Here is a 22,001-nt window from a genome sequence, read left to right on the forward strand (position 1 = left end):
CCATTGCTCGTGTTTCTTGGCCCAAGCAAGTCTCTTCTTTTTATTGGTGTCCTTTAGTAGTGGTTTCTTTGCAGCAAAACGACCATGAAGGCCTGACACGGAACCCAAACTGGCTGCGTGCGTGCGCCATCGTGCGCCATCGTGCATAAATGTATTTTGTCCCCCCACACCAAACGCGATCACGGCACGCAGGTTGAAATATCAAAACAAACTCTGAACCAATTATATTAATGTGGGGACAGGTCGAAAAGCATTAAACATGTATTGCTAGCTAATTTGTCCTGGAATATAAACATTGAGTTGTTATTTTACCAGAAATGCACAAGGTCCTCTACTCCGCCAATTAATCCACACATAAAACAGTCAACCGAATCATTTCTATTCATCTCTCTTCCTTCCAGGCTTTTTCTTCTCTTGACTTTATATACTGCTCAGAAAAATAAAGGGAACACTTAAACAACACATCCTAGATCTGAATGAAATAAATAATCTTATTAAAACCTTTTTTCTTTACATAGTTGAATGTGCTGACAACAAAATCACACAAAAATAATCAATGGAAATCCAATTTATCAACCCATGGAGGTCTGGATTTGGAGTCACACTCAAAATTAAAGTGGAAAACCACACTACAGGCTGATCCAACTTTGATGTAATGTCCTTAAAACGAGTCAAAATGAGGCTCAGTAGTGTGTGTGGCCTCCACGTGCCTGTATGACCTCCCTACAATGCCTGGGCATGTTCCTGATGAGGTGGCGGATGGTCTCCTGAGGGATCTCCTCCCAGACCTGGACTAAAGTATCCGCCAACTCCTGGACAATCTGTGGTGCAACGTGATGTTGGTAGATGGAGCGAGACATGATGTCCCAGATGTGCTCAATTGGATTCAGGTCTGGGGAACGGGCGGGCCAGTCCATAGCATCAATGCCTTCCTCTTGCAGGAACTGCTGACACACTCCAGCCACATGAGGTCTAGCATTGTCTTGCATTAGGAGGAACCCAGGGCCAACCGCACCAGCATATGGTCTCACAAGGGGTCTGAGGATCTCATCTCGATACCTAATGGCAGTCAGGCTACCTCTGGCGAGCACATGGAGGGCTGTGCGGCCCCCCAAAGAAATGCCACCCCACACCATGACTGACCCACCGCCAAACCGGTCATGCTGGAGGATGTTGCAGGCAGCAGAACGTTCTCCATGGCGTCTCCAGACTCTGTCACGTCTATCACCTGCTCAGTGTGAACCTGCTTTCGTCTGTGAAGAGCACAGGGCGCCAGTGGCGAATCTTGGTGTTCTCTGGCAAATGCCAAACGTCCTGCACGGTGTTGGGGCTGTAAACACAACCCCCACCTGTGGACGTCGGGCCCTCATACCACCCTCATGGAGTCTGTTTCTGACCGTTTGAGCAGACACATGCACATTTGTGGCCTGCTGGAGGTCATTTTGCAGGGCTCTGGCAGTGCTTCTCCTGCTCCTCCTTGCACAAAGGCGGAGGTAGCGGTCCTGCTGCTGGGTTGTTGCCCTCCTACGGCCTCCTCCACGTCTCCTGATGTACTGGCCTGTCTCCTGGTAGCGCCTCCATGCTCTGGACACTACGCTGACAGACACAGCAAACCTTCTTGCCACAGCTCGCATTGATGTGCCATCCTGGATGAGCTGCACTACCTGAGCCACTTGTGTGGGTTGTAGACTCCGTCTCATGCTACCACTAGAGTGAAAGCACCGCCAGCATTCAAAAGTGACCAAAACATCAGCCAGGAAGCATAGGAACTGAAAAGTGGTCTGAGGTCCCCACCTGCAGAACCACTCCTTTATTGGGGGTGTCTTGCTAATTGCCTATAATTTCCACCTGTTGTCTATTCCATTTGCACAACAGCATGTGAAATTTATTGTCAATCAGTGTTGCTTCCTAAGTGGACAGTTTGATTTCACAGAAGTGTGATTGACTTGGAGTTACATTGTGTTGTTTAAGTGTTCCCTTTATTTTTTTGAGCAGTGTACTATGATTGCAACTTTCATAAATTAGGTGCATTACCGCCACTGACCTCGGTCGTCTTTCAGTCACCCATGTGGGTATAACCAATGAGGAGATGGCACGTGGGTACCTGCTTCTATAAACCAATGAGGAGATGGGAGAGGCAGGACTTGCAGTGCGATCTGCGTCACAAATAGAACTGACTTCTATTTTAGCCCTTGGCAACGCTGACGCTCGTTGGCGCACACGAGCAGTTTGGGTGCAATAATTGAATAAAATAGATTTCGAAATTTATTTTGCAACGCTCACGCACGTGACGCGAGCGGTGTAGTCAGCCTGTCATTCACGCAGTCTCCTCTGAAAAGTTGATGTTGAGATGTGTCTGTTACTTTAACTCGGTGAAGCATTTATTTGGCCTGAAATTTCTGAGGCTGGTATCTCTAATGAACTTATCCTCTGCAGCAGAGGTAACTCTGGGTCTTCCTTTCCTGTGTCGGTCCTCATGAGAGCCAGTTTCATCATATGGCTTGATGGTTTTTGCGATAGGGCTATCTTCTGTATACCAACCCTACCTTGTCACAACACAACTGATTGGCTCAAACACATTAAGAAGGAAAGAAATTCTACAAATTAACTTTTAACAAGGCACACCTGTTAATTGAAGTGCATTTCAGGTGACTACCTCATGAATCTGGTTGAGAGAATGCCAAGAGTGTGTAAAGCTGTCATCAAGGCAAAGGGTGGCTACTTTGAAGAATCTAAAATCTAAAATATATTTTTATTTGTTTAACACTTTTTTGGTTACTACATGATTCCATATGTGTTATTTCATAGTTTTGATGTCTTCAATATTATTCTACAATGTAGAAAATAGTAAAAAATAAATAAAACCCAGGAATGAGTAGGCGTGTCCAAACTTTTGACTGGTACTATATATAATATCATCTTTGTTTCTCAAAATCATTGTAATGGTTAACCTTAAAAATCTAAACGAAAATGATTCAAGTCTAAAATTCAACCAGAGGTTGCCATTAGATCGTTGCAAAAGGCCGCACTTGACCATTGCACTTGAATCATTCCCACGGTGAATGGCTAAGCCCGCTACGCTATGAAACCACACACTATTGCAGAGACTTGTTACTGGCCGCATTTGATATGGTGAAAACAATGTGTGGGGAGGCAGAGGCACAGAAACTCACATTAATACCTTGTCAGATATCACTGTGAAACTAAGAATTGATGCTATTGCTAGCAATCAAGAGGTAACTCTGACTGAATGAGTCAAACAACTCCCCACCTTATGATCTTCAAATGGACCTTAGCTGTGAGGGCCGAGATGCCCAACAGTTCGCTACATGTCAGAGGATGCTATTCATGAGGAATGTCTCATGATTCCCGAACATGAAATGTTCAGTGTGCTGCGTGGCTATATTGACGAATAACTGATTCCATGGGATCGAATGGTGGGCTTTTGCACAGATGGCGCTCCATCTAGGCGGGACGGCGGGCAGGCCTCTGCACAGTAGTTATGTGTCTCCCTCTGCCATATGGACGCACTGTATGATAAACCCACTGAGCTATAATGGAGACACCGGGAACAACTGACGGCAAAAGAGCTTAATGCAGAACTCTGAGACATGCAGCAGGTAACTTCAATTGTAAACTACATCGCACACGCCTGTTCACAAAACTATGTGGATATATGGGATCAGAGCATGACAATGTTCTATTTCACACCGAGGCTTGGTGGTTATCAAGGGGGAGTGTTGGAACGATTTTTCGAATTGAGAGAGGAACTGTTGTTATTCACAATAGATGTAAAAAACAGACTTTGTTCTTTCTGCGTAATGAAAAGAAAATGTGTCTCCTTGCCTATGTAACAGACATATTTAGGAAACTGAAAAAACTGAACACAAGCATGCAGGGGAAATACAAATATATTCTACAGATGTGTGACCGAACCAGCGAAATCCATTTGACTGTGATCCTGGCTCAGTTGACATGCAGGTAAGTGAAATCGAACAGCTGATCGAGCTGTCATGTGACCGACTGCTGTAGACAACGCATTCACAGGTCACTATGGAGACAATTATAGAATGGCAAGTCACGTAGCAGTCGTTCAATCTTCTCGGTGTAACAGTTGGGATAATGGGACAATTTGAAGTACAAATCATATCTTATCCCTGGATTGAGGTACGTTTTTCGAGCCATATCTCACGCCGGCACCGCTGTGTATTAATCTGCACAAGAAGCCTGTCTGACCCTAGTGCAGCTGTAAGCAAGCTGGTTGGATCTGCTGGCTAATGCCTATGTACAATGCATACGAAAAGTATTCAGACTCCTTGACTTTTTCCACATTTTGTTCAGTTACAGCCTTAATCTAAAATTGATTGAATATTTTTTTCCCCTCATCAATCTACACACAATACCCTATAAAGACAAAGCAAAAACTGTTTTTTAGAATTTCGGCCAAATTTATCACATTTACATAAGTATTCAGACCCTTTACTCAGTACTTTGTTGAAGCACCTTTGGCAGCGATTACAGCCTCGAGTCTTCTTGGGTATGACGCTACAAGCTTGGCACACCTGTATTTGGGGAGCTTCTCTCATTATTCTCTGCAGATCCTCTCAAGCTCTGCCTGGTTGGATGGGGAGTGTCGCTGGACACCTATTTTCAGGTCTCTCCAGAGATGTTCGATTGGTCCAGGCTCTGGTTGGGCCACCCAAGGACATTCAAAGACTTGTCCCGAAGCCTCTCCTGCTTTGTCTTGGCTGTGTGCTTACGGTCATTGTCCTGTTGGAAGGTGAATCCATCCCCCCAGTCTGAGGTCCTGAGTGCTCTGGAGCAGGTTTTCATCAATGGTCTCTCTGTACTTTGCTCCGTTCATCTTTCCCTCAATCCTGACCAGTCTCCCAGTCCCTTCCACTGAAAAACATCCCCACAGCATGATGCTGCCACCACCATGCTTCACCGTAGCGATGGTGCCAGATTTCCTCCAGACGTGACGCTTGGCATTCAGGCCAAAGAGTTGAATCTTGGTTTCATCAGACCAGAGAATCTTGTTTCTCATGGTCTGAGAGTCTTTGGGTGCCTTTTGGCAAACTCCAAGCGGACTGTTATGTGCCTTTTACTGAGGAGTGGCTTCCATCTGGCCACTCTACCATAAAGGCCTGATTGGTATAGTGCTGCAGAGATGGTTGTCCCATCTCCACAGAGGAACTCTGGCCCTTCTCCCCCGATTGCTCAGTTTGGCCAGGAGGCCAGCTCTATGAAGAGTCTTGGTGGTTCCAAACTTTTCCATTTAAGAATGATGGAGGCCACTGTGGTCTTGGGGACCTTCAATGCTGCATAAATGTTTTTGGTACCCTTCCCTAGATCTGTGTCTCGACACAATCCTGTCTTGGAGCTCTACAGACAATTCCTCCAACCTCATGGTGTCACGACATCGACGGAAGGTGGCGCCCTTCCTCGCCCATGCGGCGCTCGGCGGTCGTCATCGCCGGCCTACTAGCTGCCACCGATCCTCTGTTTCATTTTCTGTTGTTTAGGTCTAGGTTAGGTACGCACCTGTTTTGTATTAGTTCATTAGTGGGGGGGGGAGGGGGGGGGGGGGGGGGTATTTAGTCTTGCTATGTAGGTTTGTTTGTTGTGTGTGATTATTTTACGTCAGGACGATTCGTCTGGGGAACAGGTGTTTCCCTCTGCCTGTGGGTTTTGCAGAGTATATTGTGGGCTGCGTCCCTACATTGTGTGCGGGCTGGTATTTTGGGCTTTTGTATTGTCGCCCTGCCCTACCTAGTTTTTGGACTAGAGTGGATACCTATTAAACGTGTGTTCACGGACTTGTGTCTCCTGCGCTTGACTTCACCCCTCCTGCTTCCTTGAGCCACCTGACACATGGCTTGGTTTTGGCTCTGACATGCACTGTCAACTGTGGAACCTTATATAGACAGGTGTGTACCTTTCCAAATCATGTCCAACCAATTGAATTTACAACAAGTGGACTCCAATCAAGTTGTAGAAACATCTCAAGGATGATCAATGGAAACAGGATGCACCTAAGCTCAATTTCGAGTCTCATAGCAAAGGGTCTGAATACTTAAGGTAATAAGGTATTTCTTTCTTTTTAACACATTTGCAAAAAATTCTAAAAACCTGTTTCGCATTGTATGTAGATTGATGAGGAATTAATTGTATTTTATCCATTTTAGAATAAGGCTGTAACGTAACAAAATGTGGAAAAAGTCAAGGGGTCTGAATCCTTTCCAAATGCGCTGTATATTACCAAAATGATCCCTTTGAATTTTTTCCTGTGCAAAAAATCCCTTTAAATCAAGACTCATCTGATAAATGGGCAAGATGGAATCAGGTGTAAATGTTAAGTGGTCCACTTGCATTAATCAGTACATGAGGGGATACTGCTGCCCTGTGTTTTGTGCCAGCTACTCTCCTCCTCACCTCCAGCCCCACTCAGAAAAGTGTCTGTGCGTGCATGCATACGTGCATGCGTACGTGCATGTGTGCGTGTGTGGGTGAGGACACCATGAGCCAAAGAGAGGAGCTGAATCAATTAAAATCCCATTAAAGCACCATTACAGAGGGCATTATCAAGGGGAAAAGAACCCTGATGATGATGGATCAAACACCGATCTAATTAATAAATGTATTCATTAAGGGAAGAGCTCTTCTAAACATGGCGATTGCTGTGTTACAATGCAGGACTGAGAGAAACAGATCTCAAGAAAAGCACTATCTCTCTGTCATCACCTTCTCCAGGGCAGACAGAGAGCTATACGGCAGTAGCTCAGATTTCAAAAACAACAAATCCTCAAGACAACTCCCTACCCACTGGGCAAAAACGAGTTGAATCAATGTTGTTTCCACGTCATTTCAACAACAACAAAAATCTATCTGATTGCATTGAATCAATGTGGGAAACTGATTGGATTTGCATCAACGTAAATCCAATAACATGGTGACACTTTGTTGATTTCATGTTGAATTCACGTTAGTTGACAACTGACATCTGTGCCCAGTGGGTAGTCTCTTCTTATCAAAGAAAATGAGGGCACTAACACATATTCGACCACAGAAAGGACAGCTATGGCATGGAATATTGGTTAAAAGGACATGAGAAAAAAAGTAGAGCGCGAAAGAGAGGGTGCGCTTGTGACCGCTGCTGAGAGAGAGTGGTGGTGTGAGTGGTGCTGAGAGAGAGTGGTGGTGTGACCGATGCTGAGAGAGAGTGGTGGTGTGACCACTGTTGAGAGAGAGTGGTGGTGTGACCACTGTTGAGAGAGAGTGGTGGTGTGACCACTGTTGAGAAAGAGTGGTGGTGTGACCACTGTTGAGAGAGAGTGGTGGTGTGACCACTGTTGAGAAAGAGTGGTGGTGTGAGTGGTGCTGAGAGAGAGTGGTGGTGTGAGTGGTGCTGAGAGAGAGTGGTGGTGTGACCACTGTTGAGAAAGAGTGGTGGTGTGACCGCTGCTGAGAGAGAGTGGTGGTGTGACCACTGTTGAGAAAGAGTGGTGGTGTGAGTGGTGCTTAGAGAGAGTGGTGGTGTGACCACTGCTGAGAGAGAGTGGTGGTGTGACCACTGTTGAGAGAGAGTGGTGGTGTGACCACTGCTGAGAGAGAGTGGTGGTGTGACCACTGTTGAGAAAGAGTGGTGGTGTGAGTGGTGCTTAGAGAGAGTGGTGTTGTGACCACTGCTGAGAAAGAGTGGTGGTGTGACCACTGTTGAGAGAGAGTGGTGGTGTGACCGCTGCTGAGAGAGAGTGGTGGTGTGACCACTGTTGAGAAAGAGTGGTGGTGTGAGTGGTGCTTAGAGAGAGTGGTGGTGTGACCGCTGCTGAGAGAGAGTGGTGGTGTGACCACTGTTGAGAGAGAGTGGTGGTGTGAGTGGTGCTGAGAGAGAGTGGTGGTGTGAGTGGTGCTGAGAGAGAGGGGTGGTGTAAGTGGTGCTGAGAGAGAGTGGTGCTGTGACCGCTGCTGAGAGAGAGTGGTGGTGTGACCACTGTTGAGAGAGAGTGGTGGTGTGAGTGGTGTTGAGAGAGAGTGGTGGTGTGAGTGGTGCTGAGAGAGAGTGGTGGTGTGAGTGGTGCTGAGAGAGAGTGGTGGTGAGAGTGGTGCTGAGAGAGAGTGGTGGTGAGAGTGGTGCTGAGAGAGAGTGGTGGTGTGAGTGGTGCTGAGAGAGAGTGGTGGTGTGAGTGGTGCTGAGAGAGAGTGGTGGTGTGAGTGGTGCTGAGAGAAAGTGGTGGTGTGAGTGGTGCTGAGAGAGAGTGGTGGTGTGAGTGGTGCTGAGAGAGAGTGGTGGTGTGAGTGGTGCTGAGAGAGAGTGGTGGTGAGAGTGGTGCTGAGAGAGAGTGGTGGTGTGAGTGGTGCTGAGAGAGAGTGGTGGTGTGACCACTGTTGAGAAAGAGTGGTGGTGTGAGTGGTGCTTAGAGAGAGTGGTGGTGTGACCGCTGCTGAGAGAGAGTGGTGGTGTGACCACTGTTGAGAGAGAGTGGTGGTGTGAGTGGTGCTGAGAGAGAGTGGTGGTGTGAGTGGTGCTGAGAGAGAGGGGTGGTGTAAGTGGTGCTGAGAGAGAGTGGTGCTGTGACCGCTGCTGAGAGAGAGTGGTGGTGTGACCACTGTTGAGAGAGAGTGGTGGTGTGAGTGGTGTTGAGAGAGAGTGGTGGTGTGAGTGGTGCTGAGAGAGAGTGGTGGTGTGAGTGGTGCTGAGAGAGAGTGGTGGTGAGAGTGGTGCTGAGAGAGAGTGGTGGTGAGAGTGGTGCTGAGAGAGAGTGGTGGTGTGAGTGGTGCTGAGAGAGAGTGGTGGTGTGAGTGGTGCTGAGAGAGAGTGGTGGTGTGAGTGGTGCTGAGAGAAAGTGGTGGTGTGAGTGGTGCTGAGAGAGAGTGGTGGTGTGAGTGGTGCTGAGAGAGAGTGGTGGTGTGAGTGGTGCTGAGAGAGAGTGGTGGTGAGAGTGGTGCTGAGAGAGAGTGGTGGTGTGAGTGGTGCTGAGAGAGAGTGGTGGTGTGAGTGGTGCTGAGAGAGAGTGGTGGTGTGAGTGGTGCTGAGAGAGAGTGGTGGTGTGAGTGGTGCTGAGAGAGAGTGGTGGTGTGAGTGGTGCTGAGAGAGAGTGGTGCTGAGAGAGAGTGGTGGTGTGATGCTCTACTCTATGGTCTGTGTCTCTGCTCCGTCTCCCTCCACTGGAGCTGTGATCAGGGAGCAGACAGACACACACACACACACACACACACACACACACACACACACACACACACACACACACACACACACACACACACACACACACACACACACACACACACACACACACAACACAACACAACACACAACACACACTCTATTCAGTGGAAGGGCCACACATGCAACAGATCTGCCTCCACTCAGCGGTTCTTAGCCCTCCATCCATACTGAACAGCGGAGGAGACACAGTTAGGGGGCATGACCGACCAAAAAGGGACGGATAAATCAGAGGAGCCACTCAGCTGTGATGGTAGATTTGGGGATGTGAGGAGGAGAGAGAGAAAGGGCAGAGAGAGAAAGAGAAAGAGAGGGAAAGAGAAGATGAGAAATCTAGACAACATTTACACATCTCCCCTTATCTACCTTCGCAATCTCCTCATCTCCTCTGTCTCAGCACCACACTACACCTCCCCAGTGATCAATATACACTGGGATCAAATGAGAAAGGATATCCTTACACAAAAGGAGATACTAATGGATAAACATGCTGTAGCTGTATGGGCACAATGAGCTGTTACTGAAGCAGTTACATGACTATGATATGCAGGGCTACAGTCATTGCCATCAATGCCACTTTGGGCATAACATTGAGTATAGCCTACTGTAAGTCTATGTCAAAAGAAGCTATATTTGACTAGTCTAAGTGAAAGGATGGGGCTGGAGGCTGAATATGGGGTTAAGACAGGTCAGATAAGGTTGTATCATTGCCATGAATGACACTTCGGGTGAATCATTGGTATAGCCTAAGCATATACAATCTAACATGTAAAAAATTAAGTGATTGTGACCCGTCTAAGAATTATGATAAGGCTGGAGGCTGGGGATGGGGCTACACTCTTCATAACCAAAAAGGGTTCTTCGGCTGTCCCCATAGGAGAACCCTTTGAAGAACCTCTTTTGGTTCCAGGTAGAAACCCAAAAAGTGTTCTACATGGAACAAAAAAGGGTTCTCCTATGGGAAAGCCCCTGAACCCCTTTTATGAGAGTTTAGACTTATATATGCCAGCTAGGGCTGTCAAACGATAAAAATGATGAATCACGATTAATCACATGAATTTTTGTAGTTCATCTGATTCATCTACATTTTTTAATTTACTCAAATTTGGCCCTGAATAAAGATTTTTCCATTTTAAAAGCAGTGCATTGAGTTAAAGGCATCCATACTATGCTTGGATTGGAAGGAACAGAAACACAAAATAATCTGTATCAGAAACGAAATGCTCCCAATGTTTAAGTGGGCTTACTCCCTCTTATCAATGTTTAAGTAGGCCTACTCCCTCCTATCAATGTTTAAGTAGGCCTACTCCCTCCTATCAATGTTTAAGTAGGCCTACTCCTTCTTCTCAATGTTTAAGTAGGCCTACTCCCTCCTATCAATGTTTAAGTAGGCCTACTCCCTCCTATCAATGTTTAAGTAGGCCTACTCCCTCTTCTCAATGTTTAAGTAGGCCTACTCCCTCCTATCAATGTTAAGTGGGCCTACTCCCTCTTATCAATGTTTAAGTAGGCCTACTCCCTCTTATCAATGTTTAAGTAGGCCTACTCCCTCTTCTCAATGTTTAAGTAGGCTACTCCCTCTTATCAATGTTTAAGTAGGCCTACTCCCTCTTCTCAATGTTTAAGTAGGCCTACTCCCTCCTATCAATGTTTAAGTAGGCCTACTCCCTCCTATCAATGTTTAAGTAGGTCTACTCCCTCTTATCAATGTTTAAGTAGGCCTACTCCCTCTTATCAATGTTTAAGTAGGCCTACTCCCTCTTATCAATGTTTAAGTAGGCCTACTCCCTCTTCTCAATGTTTAAGTAGGCTACTCCCTCTTATCAATGTTTAAGTAGGTCTACTCCCTCTTATCAATGTTTAAGTAGGCCTACTCCCTCTTATCAATGTTTAAGTAGGCCTACTCCCTCTTATCAATGTTTAAGTAGGCCTACTCCCTCTTATCAATGTTTAAGTAGGCCTACTCCCTCTTATCAATGTTCTTGAAGTTTAACAAACACATACTGTTAAAGCTTCAGACATTCTAAATGAGTGCTCCCAATTTCTGATTGGATGGTTGACTACTGGTAAAAAATAACTGGGTCTATTGATACAAAGAACAAATAGCATTTAAACATGTCCAACAATTCTATGACTTCCACAGATTATAATAATAACAGGTCAACCAGGTCTGAGTTCATGTAATACAGCTAGCTATAAGATCTAGCCTAGTCTACTTAAACATGAACTAGTCACAAGCTGCTACTACTAGAATTGGGATAATTTCCTTATATCTTCTGACCTGAGAACTACAACAAAAACAGTAGCTTAATGGAATGGATGACCTGTTTTGATTAAAATCATTGTGGGAAGTTGAGTTAATCAAGAGGCATTCAGCCATGGCATTGTAAAAAAATGTTTTGGTTAGCTTGCTAATGTTAGTATAACTAGCTAGCTACTTCTGTACAAATTATGTTTTGCTGTTATCTAAAGAAATGCCTGGGAATGTGTTTATGGTTGAACTTTCATAGTTTTCTTCCAAAATTGTTGCTCAAACCTGCGCGCTTTGTGGATGTTTAAGAGACAGAGAGCGACACCAAGTGCAGTGTCCGTGCGGAATAGGATCCATGAGGAAAAACGTGCGTTTAAACAGGGTCTGTGCAATGAAGAAATGGAGATGTGACCATTAAATTTGACAGCTCTAATGCCAACATAAACAAAAATGGACTAGTCTAAGGATGAATATGAGGCTGGAGGCTAAGGATCAGGCTAAGACTGGTCAGTCTAAGGATGAGGTTGTGACTGAGGCTGAGGACAGGGTACTGGGGTTGTGGTGGAGAGAGGGAGGACAGATGAAGAAGCACAAGCAGACTGATTGGATATGACAGGAGCAGTGACATCCCTCTCTGCGGCGCAGGGTGGCTCAAATGAAAATCAATGGCGCTGCCAGCCGAGAAGAGAGGCAGGGGGCTACTGGTCAGTCACACAGAGCCATACATACATACATACATACAGACAGACAGACAGACAGACAGACAGACAGACAGACAGACAGACAGACAGACAGACAGACAGACAGACAGACAGACAGACAGACAGACAGACAGACAGACAGACAGACAGACAGACAGACAGACAGACAGACAGACAGACAGACAGACAGACAGACAGACAGACAGACAGACAGACAGACAGACAGACAGACAGACAGACAGACAGACAGACAGACAGACAGACAGGACCCAACAGCTTCCTCTTATCACAGAGCCTCAACAGTGTATCATGCCACAGCATATCTGTCCCCTCTTCAGATAAGAGCAGTACTACTGATCCAGACAAAACCACACCACCACTCTCTCTCAGTACTACTGATCCAGACAAAACCACACCACCACTCTCTCTCAGTACTACTGATCCAGACAAAACCACACCACCACTCTCTCTCAGTACTACTGATCCAGACAAAACCACACCACCATTCTCTCTCAGTACTACTGATCCAGACAAAACCACACCACCATTCTCTCTCAGTACTACTGATCCAGACAAAACCACACCACCACTCTCTCTCAGTACTACTGATCCAGACAAAACCACACCACCACTCTCTCTCAGTACTACTGATCCAGACAAAACCACACCACCACTCTCTCTCAGTACTACTGATCCAGACAAAACCACACCACCACTCTCTCTCAGTACTACTGATCCAGACAAAACCACACCACCACTCTCTCTCAGTACTACTGATCCAGACAAAACCACACCAAGCCTATTTCTTTTGTTAGCTAATTTTACAGAATATGAATCACACACACTCAGAGAGAGTGAAAGAGAGAAAAAGTACATGTGTACAGATGTAGGATCTTAATTTGAGTCAGTTTGGTACAGCAGGAAAGTAATCCCAAAATGTGAATTATTATGTGGATTGTAGGGGTTGATACATTTTTCATTAAGGCAAAGCAAGTAAAAATGTAAAAGTGGAAATTACAAATGTGACAAAAAAAAATGTTTTACTCAAATACACTACAAGTTTGCATTATCTGCTTTGCAGGAAAATTCTCAGCAGCAAAAAAGAGTGATCAAATGAAGATTCTACCTCTGTACACAAACACACTGAGTACATCCTTCAATTAAGAGACTGATTGCAAGTAACAAATGAAATCCAAACTGTCAATTACAGCAGGAATTACTCAGTGTTTACAAAAGCTATCTGTGTGGGACAATAGAAACAAAACCAGTCATAACTGAGTTTCAGCCTAAATCCCTTTATCCTCAGTGGTGGAGTGTGAGAGAGAAGTGTGTGTGGTTTCATCAGACCTAAGTGGCCAACCACTGGTGGTTGCCATGTAAACATAACACCACAGCCCTAATCACAATTAATGGTCTAGCTAAATGACCACCTACCTCTGTCTCTACTACACGGTAATTACATACTGTACCTACTATTTACCCTTCTAGTGTGTTATGCCTTGCAGTCTTTCTCTGGATAAACTTTCCTTATCATGACACTCACTACAAGCATGCATTGTACATGAACACTATGCCATACAATGCCTTCTTTCTCTTTTATATTGATCGTTTTGAGAAATGATGTGACGTACACACACACACAGACACTACGTGGAGAATAGAGGATATTTGGTTTGGTTGGTCTTTGCAATGCTATGAGAGTAGTTAGTTCATTTCAATAGCAGTTGAAATATGTCTGTCCAGAACAGCTGCCTCTGGTGTCACAGACAGACAGGCAGGCAGGCAGCCAGGCAGAGAGGCAGGCAGAGAAAGAGGCAGACAGGCAGGCAGAAAGGCAGGCAGAGAGGCAGGCAGACAGGCAGAGAGGCAGGCAGGCAGGCAGGCAGGCAGGCAGGCAGGCAGGCAGGCAGGCAGGCAGGCAGGCAGGCAGAGAGGTAGGCAGACAGGCAGAGAGGCAGGCAGAGAGAGATGCAGGCAGGCAGAGAGGCAGGCAGAGAGACAGGCAAGCAGAGAGGCAGGCAGGCAGGCAGACAGAGAAGCAGGCAGGCAGCTAGGCAGGCAGAGAGGCAGGCAGGCAGGCTCATTAATCTCTCTAAATCACTGAGTCAGTGTATCAGTGTAGAGGGGACTTAACGAGCACATAAAACATGCTGTTCCAACAGGCCCCAGTAATTATGTTCCACACTGTAAAGCAGACCCACTGTTTGTTCTAATGACACTATTACAATGTCAAACCATACACAGAAGTCAGAGAGAGAGAGAGAGAGAGAGAGAGAGAGAGAGAGAGAGAGGAGAGAGAGAGAGAGAGAGAGAGAGAGAGAGAGAGAGAGAGAGAGAGAGAGAGAGAGAGAGAGAGAGAGAGAGAGAGAGAGAGAGAGAGAGAGAGAGAGGAGAGAGAGAGAGAGAGAGAGAGAGAGAGAGAGAGAGAGAGAGAGAGAGAGAGAGTGTGTATATATATATATATAGATGCAGTGCTTAATTTGAGCCGGAACAAGATCCGGCACCAATTAGATTTGACTTATTTTGTTCCAGCACCTATTTTCCCAGATACGGTACCTTTCGTGGCATTATTTATTAATTGTTTTACTGTTCGCACCTTAAACACTCTAATAAAAGTGATCAGAGTTCAATCAAGTTTCTTCCTCGTTATTTCTCCCACCCCCCAGAAAAAACATAAAGTAAAAGCGTGGGGATCCTTCTGTGTAATCATCCTATCCTCCAGACCTGCTCTCTTGTTTGTACATAGAGGTTATGGGGAGGGCCGGAGGTGTAAGTAACTGATCTTGACACAGGTCTTGGAAGTTTTGGTCAGCCAGTGAAAAGGTCCCTACGTAATCACGTCACTTAGCCTAGGCTAGTCATCTCCCTACTGAATTTGAAATGTGAGAAAGCCAAATAAAAAATGTATAAGAAAAGGCAATCGAGTTTGATGATGGGGGGCTCAGTTCAAGAACAAGCAAACATACAGTTGAAGTCGGAAGTTATTAAAGTTATTAAAACTCGTTTTTCAACCACTCCACACATTTCTTGTTAACAAACTATAGTTTGGGCAAGTCGGTTAGGACATCTACTTTGTGCATGACATAAGTAATTTTTACAACAATTGTTTACAGACAGATTATTTCACTTATAATTCACTGTATCACAATTCCAGTGGGTCAGAAGTTTACATACACTAAGTTGACTGTGCCTTTAAACAGCTTGGAAAATTCCAGAAAATTATGTTGTGGCTTTAGAAGCTTCTGATAGGCTAATTGACATCATTTGAGTCAATTGGAGGTGTACCTGTGGATGTATTTCAAGGCCGACCTTCAAACGCAGTGCCTCTTTGCTTGACATCATGGCAAGACCTCAGAAAAAGAATTGTAGACCTCCACAAGTCTGGTTCATCCTTGGGAGCAATTTCCAAATGTCTGAAGGTACCATGTTCATCTGTACAAACAATAGTACGCAAGTATAAACAACCATGGGACCACGCAGCCGTCATACCACTCAGGAAGGAGACGCGTTCTGTCTCCTAGAGATGAACATTGGAACAAAAAGTGCAAATCAATCGCGTAACAACAGCAAAGGATCTTGTGAAGATGCTTTCAGAAACAGGTACAAAAGTATCTATATCCACAGTAAAACGAGTCCTATATCGACATAACCTCAAAGGCCGCTCAGCAAGGCAGAAGCCACTGCTCCAAAACGACCATAAAAAAGCCAGACTACGGTTAACAACTGCACATAGGGACAAAGATCGTACTTTTTTGGAGAAATGTCCTCTGGTCTGATGAAACAAAAATAGAACTGTTTGGACATAATGACCATCGTTATGTTTGGAGATAAAAGGCGGAGGCTTGAAAGCCGAAGAACACCATCCCAACCATGAAGCACGGGGGTGGCAGCATCATGTTGTGGGGGTGCTTTGCTGCAGGAGGGACTGGTGCACTTCACAAAATAGATGGCATCATGAGGAAGTAAGATTATGTGGATATAGTGAAGCAACATCTCAAGACATCAGTCAGGAAGTTAAAGCTTGGTTGCAAATGGGTCTTCCAAATGAACAATGACCCCATGCATACTTACAAAGTTGTGGCAAAATGGCTTAAGGACAACAAAGTCAAGGTATTGGAGTGGCCATCACACAGCCCTGACCTCAATCCTATAGAAAATATGTGGGCAGAACTCCTACAAGAAAGAACTGCCAAGGGGGGGGGGGGCGGTGTTGCAATCTACTGCAGAGATAGTCTGCAGAGTTCTGTCTTACTATCCAGGTCTGTACCCAAACAATTCGAACTTCTACTTTTAAAAATCCATCTTTCCAGAAACAAGTCTCTCACCGTTGCCGCTTGCTATAGACCACCCTCTTCCCCCAGCTGTTCCCTGGACACCATATGTGAATTGATTGCCCTCCATCTATCTTCAGTGCTTGTGCTGCTAGGTGACCTAAACTGTGACATGCTTAACTTCATCGGGGTAGGGGGCAGTATTTTGACGTCGGGATGAAGAAGGTGTCCAGAGCAAACTGCCTGCTACTCAGTCCCAGAAGCTAAGATATGCATATTATTAGTAGATTTGGATAGAAAACACTCTGATCACTCTGTTTCTAAAACTGTTTGAATGATGTCTGTGAGTATAACAGAACTCATATGGCAGGCAAAAACGTGAGAAAAAATCTGTGTGGAAATCTGAGGTTTGTAGTTTGTTAAGTGATTCCCTATCCAGTATACAGTGCCAATGGGGTCATTTTGCACTTCCTACGGCTTCCACTAGATGTCAACAGTCTTTAGAACGTTGTTTCATGCTTCTACTGTGAATGGGGAGAGAATAAGAGGTCCTGGAGTCAGATGACTGAGAGAATGACATGAGCTCAGTGGCTCACGCTCCCGTGAGAGTTAGCTGTGTTCCTTTTCTTTTTTGAAGACAAAGTAATCGTCCGGTTGGAATATTATGGAAGATTCATGATAAAAACATCCGAAAGATTGATTCTATACATCGTTTGACATGTTTCTATGAACTGTAATATAACCTTTTTGACTATTCGTCTGAACCAACTGCGCGAGCACAGAGGATTAGGATAACTCGACTGAACGCGCAAACAAAAAGGACGAAACAATCGAACAAATGAACATTTATTGTGGAACTGGGATTCCCGGGAGTGCATTCCGATGAAGATCATCAAAGGTAAGTGAATATTTATAATGCTATTTCTGAGTTTTGTTGACTTTGTGACTGAGCGCCGTACTCAGATTATTTCAAAGTGTGCTTTCGCTGTAAAGCTTTTTTGAAATCTGACACAGTGGTTGCCTTAACCTGTTGGGGCTAGGGGGCAGTATTTTCACGGCTGGATAAAAAAACGTACCCGATTTAATCTGGTTACTAATCCTACCCAGTAACTAGAATATGCATATACTTATTATATATGGATAGAAAACACCCTAAAGTTTCTAAAACTGTTTGAATGGTGTCTGTGAGTATAACAGACACCAGGCAAAACCCTGAGACATTTTCTGACAGGAAGTGGATACCTGATGTGTTGAATTACCTTTAAGCCTATGCCATTGAAACACACAGGGGCTGATTAATGTGGATTTTTGGTGGTGAGAGTGTTTCCTAGCCTCAGTGCAGTGGGCAGTGTCCCAGAACTTTTTTGAGTTTGTGCTACAGGATGCAAATTTCTGCTTGAAAAAGCTAGCTTTAGCTTTCCTAACTGCTTTTCTAACTGCCTGTGTATATTTGTTCCTAACTTCCCTGAAAAGTTGCATATCACAGGGGCTATTCGATGCTAATGCAGAACGCCACAGGGTGTTTTTGTGCTGGTCAAGGGCAGTCAGGTCTGGAGAGAACCAAGGGCTATATCTGTTCCTGGTTCAATTTTTTTGGAATGGGGCATGCTTATTTAAGATGGTGAGGAAAGCATTTTTTAAGAATAACCAGGGATCCTCTACTGACGGGATGGTGTCAACATCCTTCCAGGATACCCGGGCCAGGTCGATTAGAATGGCCTGCTCACTGAAGTGTTTTAGGGAGCGTTTGACAGTGATGAGGGGTAGTCGTTTGACCGCAGACCCATTACGGATGCAGGCAATGAGGCAGTGATCGCTGAGATCTTGGTTGAAAACAGCAGAGGTGTATTTGGAGGACAAGTTGGTTAGGATGATATCTATGACGGTGCCCGTGTTTACAGATTTGGGGTTGTACCTGGTGGGTTCATTGATAATTTGTGTGAGATTGAGGGCATCAAGCTTAGATTGTAGGATGGCCGGGGTGTTAACCTCTCTGGGGTATGTGGGACGTTCGCCGTAAAGCCTTTTTGAAATCAGACAATGTGGTTGGATTAACGAGAAGTTTATCTTTAAAATGGTGTAAAATAGTTGATTGTTTGAGAAAATTGAATTATGAGATTTTTGTTGTTTTGTATTTCATGCCCTGCTATTCCATTGGCTGATGGCGAGGGGTTCCGCTAGCGGAACATCTGTCCATAACAGGTTTTAAGCACCAACTGTCAGAGCAGCTCACAGATCACTGCACCTGTACATAGCTCATCTGTAAATAGCCCATCCAATCTACCTCATCCCCATACTGTATTTATTTATCTATCTTGCTCCTTTGCACCCCAGTATCTCTACTTGCACATTCATCTTCTGCACATTCTACCATTCCAGTGTTTAATTGCTATATTGTAATTACTTCGCCACCGTGGCCTATTTATTGCCTTACCTCTCTTATACTACCTCATTTGCACATGCTGTATATAGATTTTTGTACTGTATTATTGACTATGTTTGTTTATTCCATGTCTAACTCTGTGTTGTTGTATGTGTCAAACTGCTTTGCTTTATCTTGGCCAGGTCGCAGTTGTAAATGAGAACCTGTTCTCAACTAGCCTACCTGGTTAACTTGTTATGGATAGGGGGCAGTATTTTCACGGCCGGATTAAAAACGTACCCGATTTTATCTGATTATTACTCCTGCCCAGAAACTAGAATATGCATATAATTATTAGCTTTGGATAGAAAACACTCCATCGTTTCTAAAACTGTTTGAATGGTGTCTGTGAGTATAACAGAACTCATTTGGCAGGCCAAAACCTGAGAAGATTCCAAACAGGAAGCGCCCTCTCTGACTATTTCTTGGCCTTCTTGATCATCTCTATCCAAAACAGGGGATCTCTGCTGTAACGTGACATTTTCTAACGCTCCCATAGGCTCTCAGAAGGCGCCAGAACATTGAATGATGACTTTGCAGGCCATGGCTGAAAAACAGTAGCGCATTTGGATAGTGGTCGATCTGAGAACAATGAGACTGGGGGCACGTGCACGAGGCGACTCCATGTTTTTATTTTTTCGTCTTTGAACGAAAACAGGGTTTCCCGGTCGGAATATTATCGCTTTTTTACGCCAAAAATCGCATAAAAATTGATTTTAAACAGCGTTTGACATGCTTCGAAGTACGGTAATGGAATATTTTGAATTTTTTTGTCACGAAACGCGCTGGGCGCGTCACCCTTCTTTACCCTTCGGATAGTGTCTTGAACGCATGAACAAAACGCCGCTATTTGGATATAACTATGGATTATTTGGAACCAAACCAACATTTGTTATTGAAGTAGAAGTCCTGGGAGTGCATTCTGACGAAGAACAGCAAAGGTAATCCAATTTTTCTTATAGTAAATCTGAGTTTGGTGAGTACCACACTTGGTGGGTGTCAAAATAACTAGCCATGATGGCCAGGCTATCTACTCAGAATATTGCAAAATGTGCTTTCACCGAAAAGCTATTTTAAAATCGGACATAGCGATTGCATAAAGGAGTTCTGTATCTATAATTCTTAAAATAATTGTTATGTTTTTTGTGAACGTTTATCGTGAGTAATTTAGTAAATTCACCGGAAGTGTTCGGTGGGAATGCTAGTTCTGAACGTCACATGCTAATGTAAAAAGCTGTTTTTTGATATAAATATGAACTTGATTGAACAAAACATGCATGTATTGTATAACATAATGTCCTAGGAGTGTCATCTGATGAAGATCATCAAAGGTTAGTGCTGCATTTAGCTGTGGTTTTGTTTTTTGTGACATTATATGCTAGCTTGAAAAATGGGTGTCTGATTATTTCTGGCTGGGTACTCTGCTGACATAATCTAATGTTTTGCTTTCGCTGTAAAGCCTTTTTGAAATCGGACAGTGTGGTTAGATAAAGGAGAGTCTTGTCTTTAAAATGCTGTAAAATAGTCATATGTTTGAAAAATGGAAGTTTTTGTATTTTTGAGGAATTTGTAATTCGCGCCACGCCTATCATTGGATATTGGAGCAGGTGTTCCGCTAGCGGAACGTCTAGATGTAAGAGGTTAAATAAAGGTGAAATTAAAAAAATACAAAAATAAAAACTGAAAAAGCGTGTGAGCAAGGAGGCCTACAAACCTGACTCAGTTACACCTGCTCTGTCAGGAGGAATGGGCCAAAATTCACCCAACTTATTGTGGGAAGCTTGTGGAAGGCTACCCAAAACGTTTGACCAAAGTTTAACAATTTAAAGGCAATGCTACCAAATACTAATTGAGTGTATGTAAACTTCTGACCCACTGGGAATGTGATGAAAGAAATAAAAGCTGAAATCAATAATTCTCTCTACTATTATTCTGACATTTCACACTCTTAAAATAAAGTTGTGATCCTAACTGACCGAAGACAGGACATTTTTACTATGATTAAATGTCAGTAATTGTAAAAAACTGAGTTTAAATGTATTTGGCTAAGGTGTATGTAACTGTATATAACCCCTGGCTTGTCATGCTAAATTCAACACTTGGCTGTACAACATCAAAAAGGTAGGAAACGTGGGTGAGGAGAAGAGATGGGTGATGATGGTGGTGGTGTTAGAGGAGGAGAGTAGATGGGTGAAGGGTAGAGGAGTGAAGAGGGGAGGAGAGGAGATGGGTGATGATGGTTTGAGAGGAGAGAAATGAAGAGAGGAGGAGAGGAGATGGGTAATGATTGTGTGAGAGGAGAGGAGTGAAGAGAGGAGGAGATGAGATGGGTGAAGGGTAGAAGGGTGAGGAGAGGAGATGGGTGAAGGGTAGGGGGGTGAAGAGAGGAGGAGAGGAGATGTGTGAAGGGTAGATGGATGAAGAGGAGAGGAGTGAAAAGAGGAAGAGGAAAGGGGGTCTTGTCTTGCCTCTTTCATCTTGGCTGCGCTGAAAGAGGGGGTGAGGATGCTGCGTACTCTCTTCCAGTGCTCGTTCCTCAGCATCAGCAGACAGTCACTCATGGGCTTAGTAGCGGCACGGATTGTCTGCAGAGAAGAGACGAGGGAGACAACATTTCAAGAATATTCACACTTCAAAATACCTGTACTGATCATGCACATAAAGTATGTGCGCACTCGCACGCAACCACGCACAGATCCCTCCCTCTGTATTGTATTTAGGTGATTCAGAAGTCTGAGACCAGAACCACAGGTCAGTGTGTGTATGTCTCCCTCACCACCCAGCCCCAGCCCCCACTACTTTGCCCCCAGGTTAGATCTTAGTACTCAGGAAGAGATGGAGGAATCAGCATGCCCAGCCTGTCCTCTCTTGTGTTCCTTTCCAGTCCAGAAAGCGCATGTAGTCAATGGTCCTCACTGTCCTTAGAGCCTATGGTCCTCTGTGGTGGAACTAACACTGGATACAATGCTAGAATACTGAAGATCTGGAGATACAGTGGAAATCCAGAGGAATACAGAACATTGCCACGTGACCTGAGCTCTGAACTAACACTGATCCCTTACCTATTGGTGTTCATAGATGTTCATAAATGGTTATAAGGTGTTCATAAATGTTCATAAAGCATTAGTTG

At 44.6% G+C, this 22,001-nt stretch overlaps 1 protein-coding gene across 3 annotated transcripts in view; it reads right to left on the bottom strand.

Annotated features, from left to right (window-relative positions):
- LOC106561393 (thromboxane-A synthase) overlaps positions 1-22,001 on the bottom strand; it is a 131,779-nt gene that overhangs the window by 42,270 nt on the left and 67,508 nt on the right. For all 3 annotated transcript variants that reach the window (XM_014125329.3, XM_014125330.3, XM_082957318.1), the window contains one exon: positions 21,340-21,456. In XM_014125329.3, coding sequence (XP_013980804.2) covers positions 21,340-21,456 — 117 coding nt within the window. The remainder of the gene's footprint in view (positions 1-21,339; positions 21,457-22,001) is intronic.

Source organism: Salmo salar, chromosome 10, assembly GCF_965601325.2.
Source record: "Salmo salar chromosome 10, fSalSal1, whole genome shotgun sequence".
NCBI lineage: Eukaryota > Metazoa > Chordata > Actinopteri > Salmoniformes > Salmonidae > Salmo > Salmo salar.